Source organism: Labrus mixtus, chromosome 9 (assembly GCF_963584025.1).
Source record: "Labrus mixtus chromosome 9, fLabMix1.1, whole genome shotgun sequence".
In the NCBI taxonomy this organism is placed as follows: Eukaryota; Metazoa; Chordata; class Actinopteri; order Labriformes; family Labridae; genus Labrus; species Labrus mixtus.
This window is the reverse complement of record NC_083620.1, coordinates 10,834,060-10,850,833: the sequence shown is the minus strand read 5'-3', so window position 1 is coordinate 10,850,833 and position 16,774 is coordinate 10,834,060. Positions and strand designations below refer to the sequence as shown.

Below are 16,774 nucleotides of genomic sequence, written 5' to 3'. Positions count from 1 at the left end.
GTTCAAATTATATTCTAGAATGAAAACAAAATATGTTTATTTGTTCCATATCAGGACACTTTTCATATATTGACACTCACATAGACCTTCTCATATGATTTCAACTTCAGCCTCATCACACACTGAACTACCCAAATGTGCTTGTTGTACTGTCACATGTCCTCTATGAGGATAAGCAGCCTCACATGCACTCATAGCAACCACAAGGCATAGCATGCTGTTATTCATTACCTCTAACTCAAGTGTGGTTTAATGGGTGCATCATGACTTTCGGTAAATGTTCTTTGAGAAGGTTTCAGTGTGTTAGTTTTTCAACTATTAGGATAGGCAAAAAATCAATAGCTTCACTCTCCAATCACAAATGGATAAAAAATGCTCCCTATAAAATCAAGAATACAATTTAAAATCCTTCCTCTCACTTAAAGATCTTAATGACCAGGCACCATCTTATCTTAAAGATCGAATAGTGCATTGCTCTAGAGCATTGCACTCCCAGAATGCAGGCCTGCTCTAATACATACAGTCTCCAAATGTACTATGGGAGGTAGAGGCTTCAGTTATCAGGTCCTTCACCTATGGAATAATTTTACCAGGCAGGATCCGAGAGGCAGACACACTCTGTACTTTTTAAGTGTTGGCTTAAAATGTTCCTTTTTGATAAAGCTTATAGTAAGGGCTGGCTCAGATACGGACCAACACCCATGCTGCTATGGGCTTAGACTGTCAGGACACCTGTCACCTTGAGCTCCTGTCTCTACCTCTCTCTCTCTCTCTCTCTCTCTCTCTCTCTCTCTGTGCATTCACATCATATTACTGCATGTCACTTTCTGTAAACCTTCAATAACCATGTCAATTACTAACCATATATCTCCCCTGGGAACGTTTGAGCTCCCTTGTCTCATAGGTTCCTCCTCATCGTTGGTGTGTAGAGCCTACTGCTAAAACAATTGATAATATTAGCCTTACATCTATTATCATTACTACAACTATGAAAGTGAATCTAAGAGCTACAACTATTATGAACAGCTTTACATATATTATCATTTATATGCCTATTAAAGGGAATCTTGGCGTTGCAACCATTGATATCAGCCTTTCATCTATTAAATCTACTAAATATTAAAATGAATCTTAGACCGTGCTCAACTTCAACCTCTATTATTATCAAACAGTCCTCCCCGTTTTATTATCACAACAGTTGATACTGTTAATATTAGACTGATCAGTCTTTTATCAGACTGAGCTGTTAACACGACACAATAACAATCAAGTGTTTACGGTGTCACTGTGAATCTGCACTAAAGCGGAACTATGTTCACTCCCGCTTTGACACGTCAGCTGTAGCTGGAGGACACGTTTAGACGTCGCACTCGCTGCACTTCCTGGATCTTCTGTGTTGATGTTCACCTATGTAATCTTTTCGGTATCAAACGGTAGTAACTTTTTTTGTGTTTCTTACTTTCATTACATTGGAGCGACGGTGTGTTTCAATGTCCTCGGCGTCATCCTGAGTTTCCGGTGTTTGTCTCTTTAATTCAGTGATTTATGATCTGTTTGTTTGAATCGGCATGCTGTCATCATCACTAGGTATGCATGGTCTCATCTACTGCGTGTGTGCTTTCACTTTAATTTACCCATCGTGCATGCTTATGTTTGCATTAGTTCTTATTATCTTACTGAACATGTATTGTTTTGTTAATTTATGTCTTCTGTTTTCAGGTTAACCTAACATCTGGTAATTTTTAAGGTGACATTGACTACTTGAAGCTAACACACTCTTTGATTGTTCTGCTACATAGTTCAGCTTAATTGCTTCCTGTAATCTTTATATATTGTATTCTGCTCCCTGTGCACATTTTTATTTATTGATGAATTCTTTGAGCAGCCTGTCTTGTTGATTATGGCAAATAAACTAATGGCACCCAGATGACTTTACCATACCACCAGACTCTAGCAGTCATTTAAACTTTTTTTAATTGTCCTGGCTCATATTTTTTTTTGTTTGTTGCAGATTTTCTGAGGGCACAACAGGTTTGATGCCCGTGCTCCAACATGGAGCACTCAGATTTGACCACACACAAGAACGGGCGACAGAGGAAGCTGGTGAGCATGAGGGGCATGGACAGGGGAGAGTCAAGCTCCTCTGAACCAGACGTAGAAGGAGATGAAGCAGAGGACCTTATCAGTGGGTCAGACTCTGAGAACAGGAGACACAGAGTCCAGCCTGGGATCCGTGGCGAGATGGGGAATGTGTTGCTTCTTCTCTTCCTTTACGTGCTTCAGGGGATTCCTCTGGGACTTGCTGGTAGTATTCCTTTAATCTTACAGAGCAAGAATGTGAGCTACAGAGACCAAGCCTTCTTCAGCTTTGTCTTCTGGCCATTCAGTCTCAAGCTTCTTTGGGCACCTCTGGTGGATGCTCTCTACTTCAGTAGGTTTGGTAGAAGGTAAGAAGAACACTTGTGTACTCTTGATGTTTTAAACAGTGTTATGGAAATGTTTCTACTCTGCTTATATCTTTCCTGATTCATCTCTGACATCATTTTGCAGAAAGTCATGGCTGGTGCCAACACAGTACCTCCTTGGCCTCTTCATGATCTACCTCTCTATGTCAGTCAATTCGATGCTGCAGAGCGAAGGAGGCCCAAAGGTGGTAACACTTACTGGAGTCTTCTTTATGCTTGCCTTCCTGGCAGCAACACAGGTAAGAAATCATAAACACTGAAACAAAATATATACAGAAAGACAAGAACAGTCAACTTGATGGTATCTCTCCCATCTTTTCTGCTTCAAAGGATATAGCTGTGGATGGTTGGGCCCTGACTATGTTATCTAGAGAGAACGTCGGCTATGCTTCTACGTGTAACTCTGTGGGCCAGACAGCCGGCTACTTCTTGGGGAACGTGCTCTTCCTGGCTCTGGAATCAGCAGACTTCTGCAACAAGTACCTCAGAGTTGTGCCCAAGGACACAGGCGTTGTCACTTTGCCAGGTATTATGATCCCCTGATGTAAAAAAAAAAATCTGTGTTCCTGTACGAGAGAACTGCAGTTTGTGAAATGAGTATACTTTGTAATGCTTTCCAATTTCCTGATACAGATTTCTTGTTCTTCTGGGGAATGGTGTTCCTCGTTTCTACAACATTGGTTGCCCTGATCAAAAGTGAAAATGAGCACACCAAAGGAAAGAGGAGAGTGCAGGAGGAGACACAGGGTGTCATGGAAACCTACAAGCTGCTGTTTTCTATCATCAAAATGCCCACAGTCTTCACCTTTTGTGGACTGCTTCTCACGGCTAAAGTACTTGAACATGTCTTGATAGTGATTTGGTTTTTCTTTTGAAATATGACTGATTTGGCAAATGTGCTGCCTAAATGCCTATTCCTCATTAAGTGAAGCTGTCCTCTGTGCGTTTCAGGTTGGTTTCTCTGCAGCCGACGCCGTGACAGGTTTGAAGTTAGTGGAAGCAGGAGTTCCAAAGGAGCAGCTGGCGTTGCTGGCAGTGCCCATGGTTCCTCTGCAGATACTTCTTCCTGTGATCATCAGTAAATACACCGCAGGGCCCAGACCTCTGGATGTCTTCTACAAGGCGTTCCCCTTCAGGTTTCAACACACAAACACACTGACACTAAAATCCTTGCATAGCCACATTTGATGAGCAAACAGCTAAAGGAATTGTTGTGTTGTGGTGGCAGGTTGCTCATAGGACTGGAGTATGCTCTGCTGGTGTGGTGGACCCCCAGTGTAAAACAAGAAGGAGGGTTCCCTGTGTACTACTTCACCATTGTGCTGATTAGCTACGCATTACACCAGGTTTGGCATTTCTGTCTCTCTCCTGCTCTCTCATGTTACACTTCTAGCATTGCCTACATGTTGGGCCTTTCACAAAATAACAATGTTAGTCTGTTGGTACATTGGTTGATCCAAAGTTCAGATATTTATCAAATTATTGAATCAACTTCCATAAAACACTGTAGACATTGTTTAGGGTGCACAAAGCATGACTACAACTGACTTCAGTTAACCTTTAACTTATACTCTAATGCCATCTGCTGGTAAAAATGTGCTGCTGTTTAGTGAACACGTCAACATGTTCATACAGACATTAAGGGTTCCCACACAATGAGTTCTCCTGATTTCAGTCATACCCTGACTTTTCCTCTAACATCTGCATTTGATTGACATTTGTCACAACATTTTTGGTTTATTGGAGTGAGGGAGATTACATTTACACCTCTTGTGACTTGTTTGCTATCAGTTTATAAGGATCAATGTATTACATACTAAAGAATAACGATTGAATAGAACGTTTTTACATTTCTTAGAACTGATCAACTTGAACAAATGGTTTCCATTCTGTTACAGGTGGCTTTGTACAGTATGTATGTGGCCTGCATGGCCTTCCATGCCAAAGTAAGTGACCCCCTCATCGGGGGGACCTACATGACCCTGCTGAACACCGTCACTAACCTCGGAGGAAACTGGCCATCCACTGTGGCTTTGTGGTTGGTGGATCCGCTGACCTCTAAGGAGTGTCAGGGGGCTGTGGGGCAGAGCTGCGGCTCTGCAGAGGAGTCAGGGGTAAGAAAGAAGGGGAGGGGGGGGGGGGGGGGCTACAAGATAATATTCAAAGTGGAACATAGAACTAATTCTTCTTTCCCCCCTTCTCATCTCCAGCTCTGTGTTAAGGAAGGCGGCGCTTGTGTGACGACATTGGATGGTTACTATGTGGAGTCAGTGGTGTGTGTTGTCATTGGTTTAGCTTGGTGGGTATGGTTAGGGAAGAAAATGAGGCGTCTGCAGGACCAGAGCCCAGCTGCTTGGAGGTGCAGAGCCGATCAATGACGACACTCAACAGAAGCACAAACTTTTCCCCCCTCATGCTCTCTTCAAACAATGACTGACAGTGGACATTTTGTAGTTTCACCCTAATCCGTCTGGTTCAGTCCTTCTGGTCCTGCTGGAGCTGCTACGTTCAGAGAACACCTCGTTTCTCACCTCTGTCATCCCAAGCTCATGTAAAAGATGAAGGAAGCGATTGTCTCTATGAGGAAGAATTTTTCTTGCTGTTCCTGTTCCGAAACTGTAACAGAGGCCTCCAATGTAAACATCGCTGACTAGCAAAGACTTTTTATTTTTAATTCACGGTTTTTCTTTGCTGAAACTGTTTTCTGCTGCTCAAAACCAAACCAAACCATTGTGTGTATAGGTTTGACCTGCTTTGATATACTGATTGAGTTTAAATGTAGTAAATTACAAAGTAAAAAGTGGTTGATTCTATGCGGAGTTTGCCTTAACCAAAAGATTAGCCACAATATGAGCTTTTGTAAGTCAGCTCTTGTGACTTTGCCTTCCTGTTTATAGAATATCTGTAACAAAAGGATACTTAAGGGAAAAGGCAAAACAGAAAAAAGTGCTACCACAAATTGACTATGTATGCACTTGCTGTTTGAGTCAGCCAATCTGTTGCCAGAGCAGGTTAAACCCAGTATCAAGAGTGTCTTGATTGCTGCCATTGTCTCAGATATGTACCAATGAGTTTTCTTTTTCCAATATATTTGTTCATTGTTTCCCCCATCTGAAGTCATTTGTGCCTTGGTTAGTTTTTGTATTGGGCAAGAATGTTTAAACTACAAAGGGTAGGCTCGAGAACAACAATTAGGTAAACACGAGGACTGCTTTTATTACCTTTTTTCTCTCCAGGCTGAGGACACATTCCATATAAAGACTTATTTGCACAATATGCAAAACGTATAACCAATACTAATAATATTACAAATCGATCCTTAAATGAACCAAGATATCACGAGTGTTACACATTGTAACAGTCTCTTATTTACCCAGACTTTCTTAAATCGGGTCAGTTTCGCTCATCATAGGAACAAATCCATTCTTTCAAAGTAATCTTTGATGACGCAGCTTCTTCATTTTAATCTTGTTTGGTTAATTGTTTTCACTCAGCTATTTACATTTACAAGCCTGAATTAATGTACAAAATATTTGTACTTTTTTTTTCCCAGCTAGACCCTGGTCCCTGGTCTCACAACTTAATCCAGAGAATATTCAGAGAAACTATGTGCATAGGCTGTGATCATGTATGGCAACTATGAATGCGACATACTGTAACAGTAATCCTTGTTTCACAAAGCTTTGCAGTGTAAAAAAAGATCCCGTTTAAGTAGGACACTAACACCAGCCTGAATTCTTTCACCAAACGACAATGCTGGTTCCAGAGAAACAGCCTTGATGTTAAACGTGAGAAGCAAAAGCCTGGGTAAAGTTTTGCATACTGTATATAATAGTGAAAGTTTCAGTATTTTCTCCTACGCCGGCGTTGAATATCTCACTGCTTTGTCAATCATTAATGTTGAAGCACACAACCAGGGTTCATGTCAAGATATGAGAGGAGACTGAATTTGTAACTTATTTTACATTTAGGATTTTGTATGTGTCATTTGTGAACTACACATTGAAGGTCGATGTTTTTATTTTGTCTTCAGTCGATTCTTCTGCTGTAATTCACTCAAATGCGACTTGTTTTTATACACCCTCACTTTGCTTTGGTGTTTCTTGGGATGTTCTAGTACATTTTCTTGTCAGAAGGTAACTGTTACGAGACCCTGAAACCTAACGGGGCATTACTACGTTTGTGGGTTTGATTTGATTTGCCTTTTTGGTTGCTCACTTCAGCTGTGTATTTGGGTTTTTATTTTTTTCTGGTTTTCAGATCTGTTACCCGAGTTTGCTTCGTTGACTTTTTGGTCATGGGGAAAATGTTTATTAATCTAAAGAAATCTTTTTTTTTTTTTTCACTGAATGCAGGGTTCAAAATCGGCAAAATAACAAAACAAAAAAAAGGACAGCACAGGGTGACAGTATAGAGACATATGCTTCTAGCAGTGCTTTTTGTGATGATATACATGATGGAAGTCAACATTTATAGGATGCATTGTTGATACGATTTGAAAGATATATGTTCACTTGTGTTGTTTGAATACAGATGATTATCAACACACAAAAAAAACAGTGCACTCTGGGTTTTTTCACATTTTATTATAATTTCCTTGCTTTTCAGGAATCCTATAAATCCCTCCTAAAGAAGTGGACACTGATGCAAGAGGCTGTAAATGCTGTCTTGAGTTTTTGGAGCTTTGAACCTCACAACTGCAGACCGTGTCCAGATCAACTGGTGCCACTGTGTCTTGTTACGCATCTTTCCATGGGTCAGTGGTGTCTCTGCTGAGCCCACAGCCAGAGAGGATTGTTGCAAAGCAGTGCCATTCTTAGTTTCATGTTTTAGGTGGTGAAGGTGATCAAGCTGAACTAAGTCTCAACCAATCTGTAGACACATCCAAAGCATTGTACGCTTGAAGGGCAAGAGAACTGAAGTTTCCATATCAAATAAACCATTCCATGCCATCCACAAAACCAATGCCAGGAGAATGTAAAAAGTCAACATGTTTTTTTCTCGTTTAATTTAGGCTATCTGATTCATCATTTATGAATGGTACAATAATTCATCCATTTTCTAAAACATCTGTAGACCTAAAGCTATTTTCATCAATACCAGAACCCCAGTGTGTACGCTGCTCAAAATGATTATTTTTTTTTTTTTTTTCTTAATAAGCCTAATTAATATCATTTTGTTCAGAAGCAGGGAGTTTTTATGTCTACACTGTCAGAATCTCCCCATAGCAGGAACGTATGTCCTTGCCGGCATTCTATCAAATAGCCGAAAGCGCTTTGAACGTCATCTTGTTCTGTTGACTGCATATTAGATTAAAACCGCTTGTATGCACTGTGATACAGCAACGCCTTTGATTTCCCAGTCAAACAAAAGGCAGTAGCTCCCAAAAGAACATTTCCAGTTCAATATATCAGAGAGTGGATCAGAGGACGAAGGTCGCGAGACCTGAGGTGTCGTCGGAGAAGAGGTGAGATGGTGATGTTGCCGGTAACACTTAAACTGAAGCACGCTGGAGTGCCAGGCCCACGCACAGACTCCAGGTTGTGACAGTATACGTAGTGTGCGGATGTGCAATTTAAGAATTTAATTGTCTCTAACATCCTTATGGTTTTTTTTGCTTTGTTTCTTAAAAAATGTCAACAAAGAAAAAAAAAAAAAACGTCAAGAAATAAACTCTCCTAAAGAGGTGCGGTGGGTCATAGGTTCATACGTAGATGCTCGGGCCGCTTGGCCACGACAGGATAGGCCTGCTGCTTCATCTGAGCGAGGTTGACCCCGGCAGGCTGACGGATGGGGAGAGGGGCGGAGGCCTCGGAGTTTGACGTGACGTCCATCTGCTCTGGTGTGGACAGCTCCATGGCCTGGTCCTGTGGGGACTGCAGGACACTCGGTCCAGCTCCAGGGAGGAGGGGGCTCCGGGCCCAGCATTCCCCCCCTGTGAACTTTACAGGGCTGAAAAGAGACGAGGAGGCATTTTGTTACATCAAAGCTGTAGAGGATTTAATCTGGGAATCCTTTAAATGAAGGACAAAAGCCTAAAAATATTAAAATCAAGAAAACACAACAATAACTGACAGTTATAATACATCTCTTGATAAGAAATTAAAAGGAAGACAAGACCCTGTGGAAACATGAAACTCCATGACGTACCTGAGAGGCGTTCTTGGGCTGTCCACAATTCTTCGAGGTGAGCGGATTTTTGGCTCAAATGAGAACCGTTCTTTGATGTTTTCTAAGACTGATGGAGCTACGTATGTGAAACCCTAAAAAAAAAAGACATCAGAGATGAATCACTTTCAGTTTCAATAAGGTGCAAATAAGAATGAGCGCCTGATTCAGAGCAATTGTCAACCAAGCTGTGGAAGTCATCTTTGCCGTGACTCTGGTATTTGTAGCACGCCATGAATTTGATTTGCATCTTTTCTTCTGCACTGTGATGCAGTATGACACCAGAATTGTTTGTGAATTTAAGACAATACAAGCCTAACTACAACATAAAAATAGTTGTGATTTATACCGTTCCTCACAACATTCAATGTTTTCTCAATAGGACGCGTATTTTTAAAATGTCAGGGAGAGAATGAACAACGGAACGATCTGAAATGTAGTCAAAGGAGTTACCAGGAAGGCTTGGTTGGCACTCTCACTGAGAGTTGAGTCATCGGGGCTGTCGACTGGTGTTTGACTGGTAAACTTTGAGTCGAACTGACTCACGTCTTCAGCTGATTGCTGGAAAGGTAGAAGAGAGAGAGGGCAAACATGAGCTAATGCTCCAACTAACGAGTCAGGCTGTAACAAGAGATGACTTGTGATTCATTACCCTCCTTAAGTCAGTCAGGTAACCAGAATTTAAGGTGAAGTAGCATTATCAGTGATCTTTTTCAACTTTTAACATTCTCTCATTCCCCATCTACAATTAAAAAAAGAGCTTTCTGACTCAGACTGTATTCTGCTCTGCTGCTCTTCTACTCACCAGAAATGGTTTAAAGGGAGGCTCCACTTTCCGAGCCAGCAGATCCTCCCAGTTGATGTGCCGGAAGAAAGGATGAGCCTATGACATTTTTTTTTTGTTGACAAATGATAGAGATCAGTTAAATGCTGTCTAATGCTCTGCAGTGGACTAGGTTAACTGACATGGAGCCTGTTTCTTGTACTCACCTGCACCTCTGTGGCATCTCCTGCTCCTGCTCCCAGTCGCGACGATGCGTTTCTCTTCAGCAGCTAAAACCAGCAGTCAGGCGTCAGAAGAACACTCGCACAACAACCTCGGCTTATATTGAATAAACAAAGATGGTTGTAAGCTTTTGAACAAAGAGGACATACCCGTTTCAGGAGATCTCTGGCTTCTTGTGTGAGGTAGGGCGGGAGGCTGAGCTTACACTTCAGGATCTTGTCAATGGTCTTCTTTCGGTTTTCACCTGTGAACGGTGGCTACCGTCAGCATAGAGAGGGAAAGGGGTTACTCAAACATTCCCAGCAGGTATTTATATTTCATAAGAACCCAATAGAGTCAAATGTTTGAGGAGGTTTGTGAATTTTTAACTGACCGCTCCTGTGAGCATGTCGTACATCAGAGCGCCTAGACTCCACCAGTCCACCGCTCTGTTGTGTCCACTTCTCATCAAGATCTCAGGGGCCCTGCAGCAAAGACAGTGAACAGGTTTGACTACATATCTAATGCTAATAAGTCAACGGTAGCTGTACAAATAGAAGGAGTCAAAATGCATAGTTATATATATGTCAAAGTATTAGAGAAGGAGTCGTTGAAAGACAAGAAGAAAACAGAGAGAACAACTTACATGTATTCAATGGTGCCACAGAAAGTGTGGGTGACAGTGCCATCGTGAATTGACTCTTTACAAAGACCAAAGTCTGTCAACTTCACATGACCTGGAAGGAAAACAACATTCAGATAATAAATAGAGCTGCCAAACAATACTTTTTTTTAATTTTATTTTTTTAAATCACGATTAATCGCTCAATTTTTATTTTTTTTAATATTTGCACTGTCTGAGGCTGAGAGTACTTGACTTGCTGTTTGGATACAACTCTGTTTTTATTTTGAAATAAAGTAAGGACCTTCTGGTAGATCAAAGGTTACGTTAAGACAGCCAAATGGAACGCTAAAAAAAAGGGAAATGTTTGATGTCATAAGGTGAATATGACTTTTGACTTGGGCTGGTCGATATGACGAAAAACGATGTCACATGTGTCATGATAAATGTCCAATCATTATCATTTTCTAATTTAAAGAGAGATTTTTGATGGTCAACCCGATGGTTGATTGGGATTTAATTATTTTTTTATTTAATTAAGAATAATGAATTATTCTTTATTGTCATGACAAACTATACTTGAACAGAGGAACATTCCAGTAAGCACAGTGCACGGTGCTGGAAAACGCTGATATGACAGTTTGCTACTACGGTACACTGACACTCGATTGGGACGTTTGGTCATTTCTTGCTTTCAGTGTGTTCTAATGGCTGATATTGTTTCAAATGGTGGAAAAGGTTTGTTGTGTTGCCCGTTTTAGCCTCACACGTCTTCTGCTGTCATTATAGGTTTAATAATAAATAATAATAGTTATAGTTTTATCACCCAGGCCTACTTTTGACTCGACAACTGAGCTGTCTGAGCGTTTTTCAAAGTGAAACAAGACATTCAAAGATGCAGCAGTATCGCTCTTCTACATCACTGTGACTACACGGAGACACGGTGGAAGTTTATCAACGAGACGACTAATAGGAAACACCATGCAATTTAAAAAAATATGAATGCATTAATTTCAGGCCTTAATACCGATTAACGAGCTAATCCTGACAGCCCTAATAATAAATCTTTCTATTTGGGATAAATATAAAAACAAACAAGCATGCATTTTATTATCACATTAAGATGGTTTATTTCCCCCCATTCTTTTTTCTCTGCCTTACATTGATGCATATTTGTGTTAAAAACAAAAAAAAAACCCTAACCTTCTTTAGGATGAATGCAAGCAAGATGGAGTTTCTTCCTTACATGCACACGTGTACACAATAAGACACACCTTGGCTGTTGAGCATGATGTTCTCAGGCTTTAGGTCTCTGTAGATGATGCCCTTCTGGTGCAGGTGGCCCAGAGCCATGGAGATCTCTGCCAGGTAGAAACTATACAAACAAATGGAACCTGTGTCACTCAATAAGACTAGCTTCATGCACAGCTATATTTCTAAACAAGGTGCCATCAGCCAAAAAAAACCATTATACATCATTACTCACCAGGCTGTGTCTTCCATGAAGATGCCTTCTCTCTCCAGCTGCATGAAAAGTTCTCCTCCTGCACAGGGGGAACACATGTGGTTAACACCGGGACAAGTTTACAGGACGGACTTAAACAAACTGTGTAGTGATCAGACAGAAAGGAGCACTTTCGAAGGGATTTGTAAGTCCCCTTGAAGGATCCAAAACAAAGGTCCAGACCTGTCATAGGTCGTGTTGTACACATTACATATTGATAAGTTACGAAGAGACCTGATTACAGTTGTTCAAATGACCCAAAATAAAAACTGGGTCATCAGGCACAATCCCATGGAGCTGTTGCACTGTCTTCACAATCGTAAAAGTGGCAGTATCATCGTTAGCCTTCAGGCTCCAACGTAGCAAACAAGTGTAGGAATCTCTTAGTAAATAAAAAGGCTGTAGGGATCCAGGCAAAAGTTCAATGTCGGGTACACACAATGTTTCCCTTAAGACCTGTGTTACACCACTTCTTGTTCATGTTAAGACACAAACCCTCCCCGAGTGTATTACCAGTCAGCGTGGGGTCTCTGTCCAGGCGAAAAGGCTTCCCAATTGCCAGAAACTTCACATTTGCCCACAGTTCATCAGCTTTGTTATTAGAGTGACTGAACATTAGAAAGAATGATAGTAGGAAGTGGTATCTGTTGACAGCCCTGTCTTTTGAGCCTCGGGCATGTCACCACTTCTCCTTCCTTCCTCACGCCCGTTGGTGTGGAAGCCCAACTTCAGTTGGCCTCAGGTGGGTCCTGCCGGTGCCCACAAATCGAAACTACTGGCAGTACTGGAGGAACCCCCCGTGCTAAAAAAGTCCGTAGGAGGAGTGATAGAAAGTAGATAGAGAATTGGCTAAATTTAGGTGAGTCATTGTTGCTTCTGTCACCACCAGACCAGATGAGAAAATAAATTAGAATGTCTATAAAACATTACTTTAATGATAAAAGTGGTCAAAAAAAGGGCACTGGTGGCGTAGTGGTTAGTGTGCACACCCCATGTATGGAGGCTATGCTCCTCCAAGCAGGCGGCCCAGGTTTGAATCCGACCTGTGGCTCCTATCCTGCACGTCATTCCCTACTCTCTCTCCCTGATTTCCGACTCTATCCACTGTCCTAGCTCTCCATTAAAGGCACAAAAAGCCCAAAAATAAATCTTTAAAAAACACCTGTCACCATCACCAGATACCTATTATAGCCCATTGAAGGATGCTTTGAGTCCTTCCATACGTACAATGTCTGCAGAGTGTGTTTGTCAGGTGTTATATCTGTTAGTGTGTATAATACTGACCACTCAGGTACTCAAGGATTAGATACAGCTTCCCTCCAGTCTGGAAAGCGTAGATAAGATCAACAATGAATGGATGCTTCACTTCCTCCAGGATGTTCCTCTCCGCCTTGGTGTGAGCTGTGTCCTTGGCGTTGCGTACAATCATAGCCTGTTTCCCCGAGATCACAAGAAACATACAAACATTAGTTAAGATAGGAAACATCATTAAACTAAGAATAGGCATGTTTTAAACAATGCAGGGGTGACATTTTGGCTGCACATCACTGGATTACAAGCAACTTGCCTAAGAGGGTAGACTACTTCCTTATTTGGAGAAGCAGAGTAGGCAACTAACTACCGTACTTTACTGAGATTGAGGAGAGAACTTTTCACATCTGGGTAAACTAATAAATAACATTTAATAAGTTAGCAAAGCTCTGACAGTGGCTGCCCCCAATTATAACTCCTTTATCACTTTACTGGAGGACAAAAATACTATAAAAAACGTAACTATTTGTCAACAACACAAAACTGCTCTACTATGCTATAACCACTACCTGTGTTGTTAATCTTTGATTGATCAGGTATCTAAGTCTATCTGTAGTTAACCCTTACAGTAGTAATTAAAGGGAGATTTTGCCAATTCTCAAACGTATCTCCACCTAACAGGTTAGGATGTCTGATATATATATATATATATATATAAAACACCTGCCATTATTATTGACATTAGTTTTTAAGCCTTGTCTACAGGCCAAGAAAATGGAGTACAGCAAAATAACAAGGAAATACACAGAACACACGGTGGAGAGTTCCTCTTAAGTTACCCACACGCAGAAGAAGGAATCAAAGTTCTTATTTTATTGGTTATTGCCATGACTGGTATATAACACCAAGTAGTTTAATAAAGTCAGAGCACATCTAAAATAATGGGAAGCGGGAAAACAAGACCACACATTACATCATTATGTCATTTGAATGAATAGTGAGTTGTTAAGTGTTTCTCATTTGCACAGGAATGTACATATATCTGTCTTACCACTGTCAAACTGCTGGACTAACAAACAGGTAAGGACACCTCTGTCCCTGTCCTAATGCCAGGGGAAGACATCAATAATATATATTTGTTTGATCAAGCTGGTAACGGGCTTCCACTCTGAAGCCTATATTCTTGGCTGTGTATGTTTCACTGACAATTTTGGGGCAAGTCAGGACTTATTTCTCACTGTAAAAAGCTTCAGACACATGGGCTCTGGCCTGCAGGCCTTCACCAATGCTGCTCTACAAACACACTAAACGCGTGTCACTTTCAAGTTTAACTTTAAGACTGGGTCTTCAACGTGTCACTGGGGTCAGTTGAGCCAATCGAGCAGAAGCAGTGTGAAAATCAAGCAGAACCTAATTGGCTGAGGCAGAGTGTTTTAAGTGCCAATGCTGCAGCAACAGCGCAGCACAGATGGCAATCTACCAACTAGAAGTGAAATCTTACCCCACCAGTGGCTTCAAGGACAGACATTATTTGAACACAGTTAATGTTTATTTGTAACAGCAGGTATACAAGTATGTCAATAGTATACAAACACCTATACAGCCATTGTTTGTAATTGATTTTCTGAGTGTATTGATAAAGGAATAGTACAAGTACCTTTTTTAAAACTTTCATGGCAAATATTTTGCCAGATGCAGCTCCAACCACTTTTTTTACTTGAAAAACCTGCACAGAAGGAAAAGTGACAAACATATTCAAAGTGATAAAATGAAAAACTCTGCATTTTGCACGATAGATCGAAAACCAATTCAGAGGGTGCACGTGAACTGTCCTTTCAAATGATGTGCTACCTTTCCATAGCCTCCTTTCCCCAGGACCCGAAGCAGCTCAAAGCACTCTGGTCTGATATTCTCTGTTCCCTGATTGACGTTGTCCTCTGATATCTCAATCTTCTCACAGTCATCCATGTTGCTGCGGAGACAGATTGGTCATAATACGCTCACGCTCCGAGTAAGCCCCAAAATCACACATGATCACAGGCACAGTTGGACATGTATTGAATACTTACAATTCAAATCCACTGCACTGATCCATGATATCATTGAACTGCGCCTAAAAGGAAAATAAGAGGGTAATGGATGCATCATGTATAGAATAAAGCTGAAATAAATCCAGATATTAAGTTGCTACTATTGAATACTTGCTGAGTTGGCATTATAACACTACTAATACAAGCATTAAAAAGTAATCACTCACATTTAAAGGTGAAACATTCACTTTTTCTGATTTTCTGATTTAACAGTTCAACCTGCAACTATCATTTGAGAGGTTTTAAAAGCAAAAAAAAGCACGCCAGAACGTTTCTTGTTCTGGGCTCTCCAGTTTGGAGATTTTCTGCCCATCTCTATTTTGAAATATTTTCTTTCTTATTTGTTTTTTAATTAACTTTTGATTAGAGAGAGGACATTGCATTGAATCCTGATGAATGTGAAGTGTGTTTTTAATCACTCTCAGTCATTTTCTTCACCAATAATGACAAATAATACGTTAATTGTGACCCAACTTAAATACCTCTTGCACAATAAGTTTAGCCAAAACATCTAACTGGCTATAAAGTGTTTGTTTGGTTTCATATTCACATGGAAGCTGTGATTTGATACTGACAAGCAAGGGCTGCACTGCAGTGATGAAATAGTTGCCCAATCCATGTTAACCGAACAAAAACATGAAGCAAGAAGATACAAATAACTTTGTTTTGTTCAACAAAGGAAGTGTGCAAATAACTTCTGAACACCGAGCTGATCAAATTAAATTACTGTACTTCTGTAACAGCAGGTGTCGACAATGTTTTTGTGCACAAAGCAGTGTATTAATCTTATATTTAAAGATATGTAGTCTTTAATAGACAATCTGTAACATTGAGCTGCTGCTGCATCATTATTAGACACACACAGGTAGTTTAACTCCACACAGACCCTCTCTGTTACAGTCGTGCCAAAATAAACTGTTGCACACCGAGCTACATTTATCACTGCAACACCTTTGGCCAAGTAAGGCTCTGCTTGCTCAACTCCGACATGACAGCGATGGTTTTAGAAAGTGACAATGTTAACAACGCATTCATTTCATCACTATCTCTCCCGGAAAAGACACTGTACAGGTGACAGCTCTGTCAGGATCACAGCCAGTCTAATGGTGGTGAGCTAGCATTAGCTTCTGCTAACCCCGTTTGAAAAGGCCTGAGCTCCGGCTGCAGGAGCAGGCCTGTGGTGGATGCTGGCAGGCTACCAGGCTAACAGCTAGCTGCATTGCATGAATAGTTTCTGCAGCGACAACTCTCGTCGTTACATTCAACATCTGACGTTAAAGTACCTCCTCAATCTCATCGTCGGAGACATTATCCTCCGGCTGATCCAAATCAATGTCAAACACTCCAGCCATGGCAGCGCCTCGCTCGGATCGCTCTGTCACAGACCGTAAGAATAGCAGGCGTCCCCCACCTCATGGACAAACACACACCGCCGCCATAACCGGCTACTACACTGAGCATGCGCACTGCAACACCCAACAAAAGGGGCGGTAACCGGAGCCCTTTTTAGAATTTCACATCAGCACCTGATCAGCCTTAAAATAAGATAAGATAAGATCATCCTTTATTTATCCCACAGCGGGGAAATTTACAGTGTTACAGCAGCAAAGAGCAAAGATTGCAAACAAAAAGTGAACACAGTACAATTCAAATCTAAAAATAAAAAATTAAGAATGTACAAAAAAATAG

General features: G+C 41.0%; 2 protein-coding genes across 5 annotated transcripts; one reads left to right on the top strand and one right to left on the bottom strand.

Annotated features, from left to right (window-relative positions):
- The first annotated feature begins 1,342 nt into the window (after nucleotides 1-1,342).
- On the top strand, nucleotides 1,343-6,004 carry slc33a1 (solute carrier family 33 member 1). Of its 4 annotated transcripts, none has more exons than XM_061046225.1 (10): nucleotides 1,347-1,433; nucleotides 1,720-1,747; nucleotides 2,012-2,447; nucleotides 2,551-2,704; nucleotides 2,796-2,991; nucleotides 3,099-3,298; nucleotides 3,417-3,601; nucleotides 3,694-3,811; nucleotides 4,364-4,579; nucleotides 4,676-6,004. In XM_061046225.1, the coding sequence occupies exons 3-10, from the start codon at nucleotides 2,053-2,055 to the stop codon at nucleotides 4,841-4,843; spliced, it is 1,632 nt and encodes a 543-aa protein (XP_060902208.1). In that variant the 5' UTR covers nucleotides 1,347-1,433; nucleotides 1,720-1,747; nucleotides 2,012-2,052; the 3' UTR covers nucleotides 4,844-6,004. The 4 variants fall into 4 exon arrangements, with proteins under 4 accessions (XP_060902211.1, XP_060902208.1, XP_060902209.1 ...); XM_061046226.1 differs by having other exon boundaries at nucleotides 1,376-1,587; XM_061046228.1 differs by lacking the exon at nucleotides 1,720-1,747 and having other exon boundaries at nucleotides 1,343-1,433.
- A 1,617-nt stretch (nucleotides 6,005-7,621) lies between these two features.
- rps6kb1b (ribosomal protein S6 kinase b, polypeptide 1b) lies at nucleotides 7,622-16,550 on the bottom strand. Its single transcript, XM_061046229.1, has 15 exons — nucleotides 16,369-16,550; nucleotides 15,065-15,108; nucleotides 14,847-14,967; nucleotides 14,653-14,721; nucleotides 13,029-13,176; nucleotides 11,727-11,784; nucleotides 11,515-11,615; nucleotides 10,265-10,355; nucleotides 10,013-10,103; nucleotides 9,789-9,896; nucleotides 9,624-9,686; nucleotides 9,439-9,516; nucleotides 9,087-9,194; nucleotides 8,616-8,728; nucleotides 7,622-8,417 (listed from the first exon to the last, which is right to left on the bottom strand). The coding sequence occupies exons 1-15, from the start codon at nucleotides 16,435-16,437 to the stop codon at nucleotides 8,162-8,164; spliced, it is 1,518 nt and encodes a 505-aa protein (XP_060902212.1). The 5' UTR covers nucleotides 16,438-16,550; the 3' UTR covers nucleotides 7,622-8,161.
- Nucleotides 16,551-16,774: the final 224 nt, after the last annotated feature.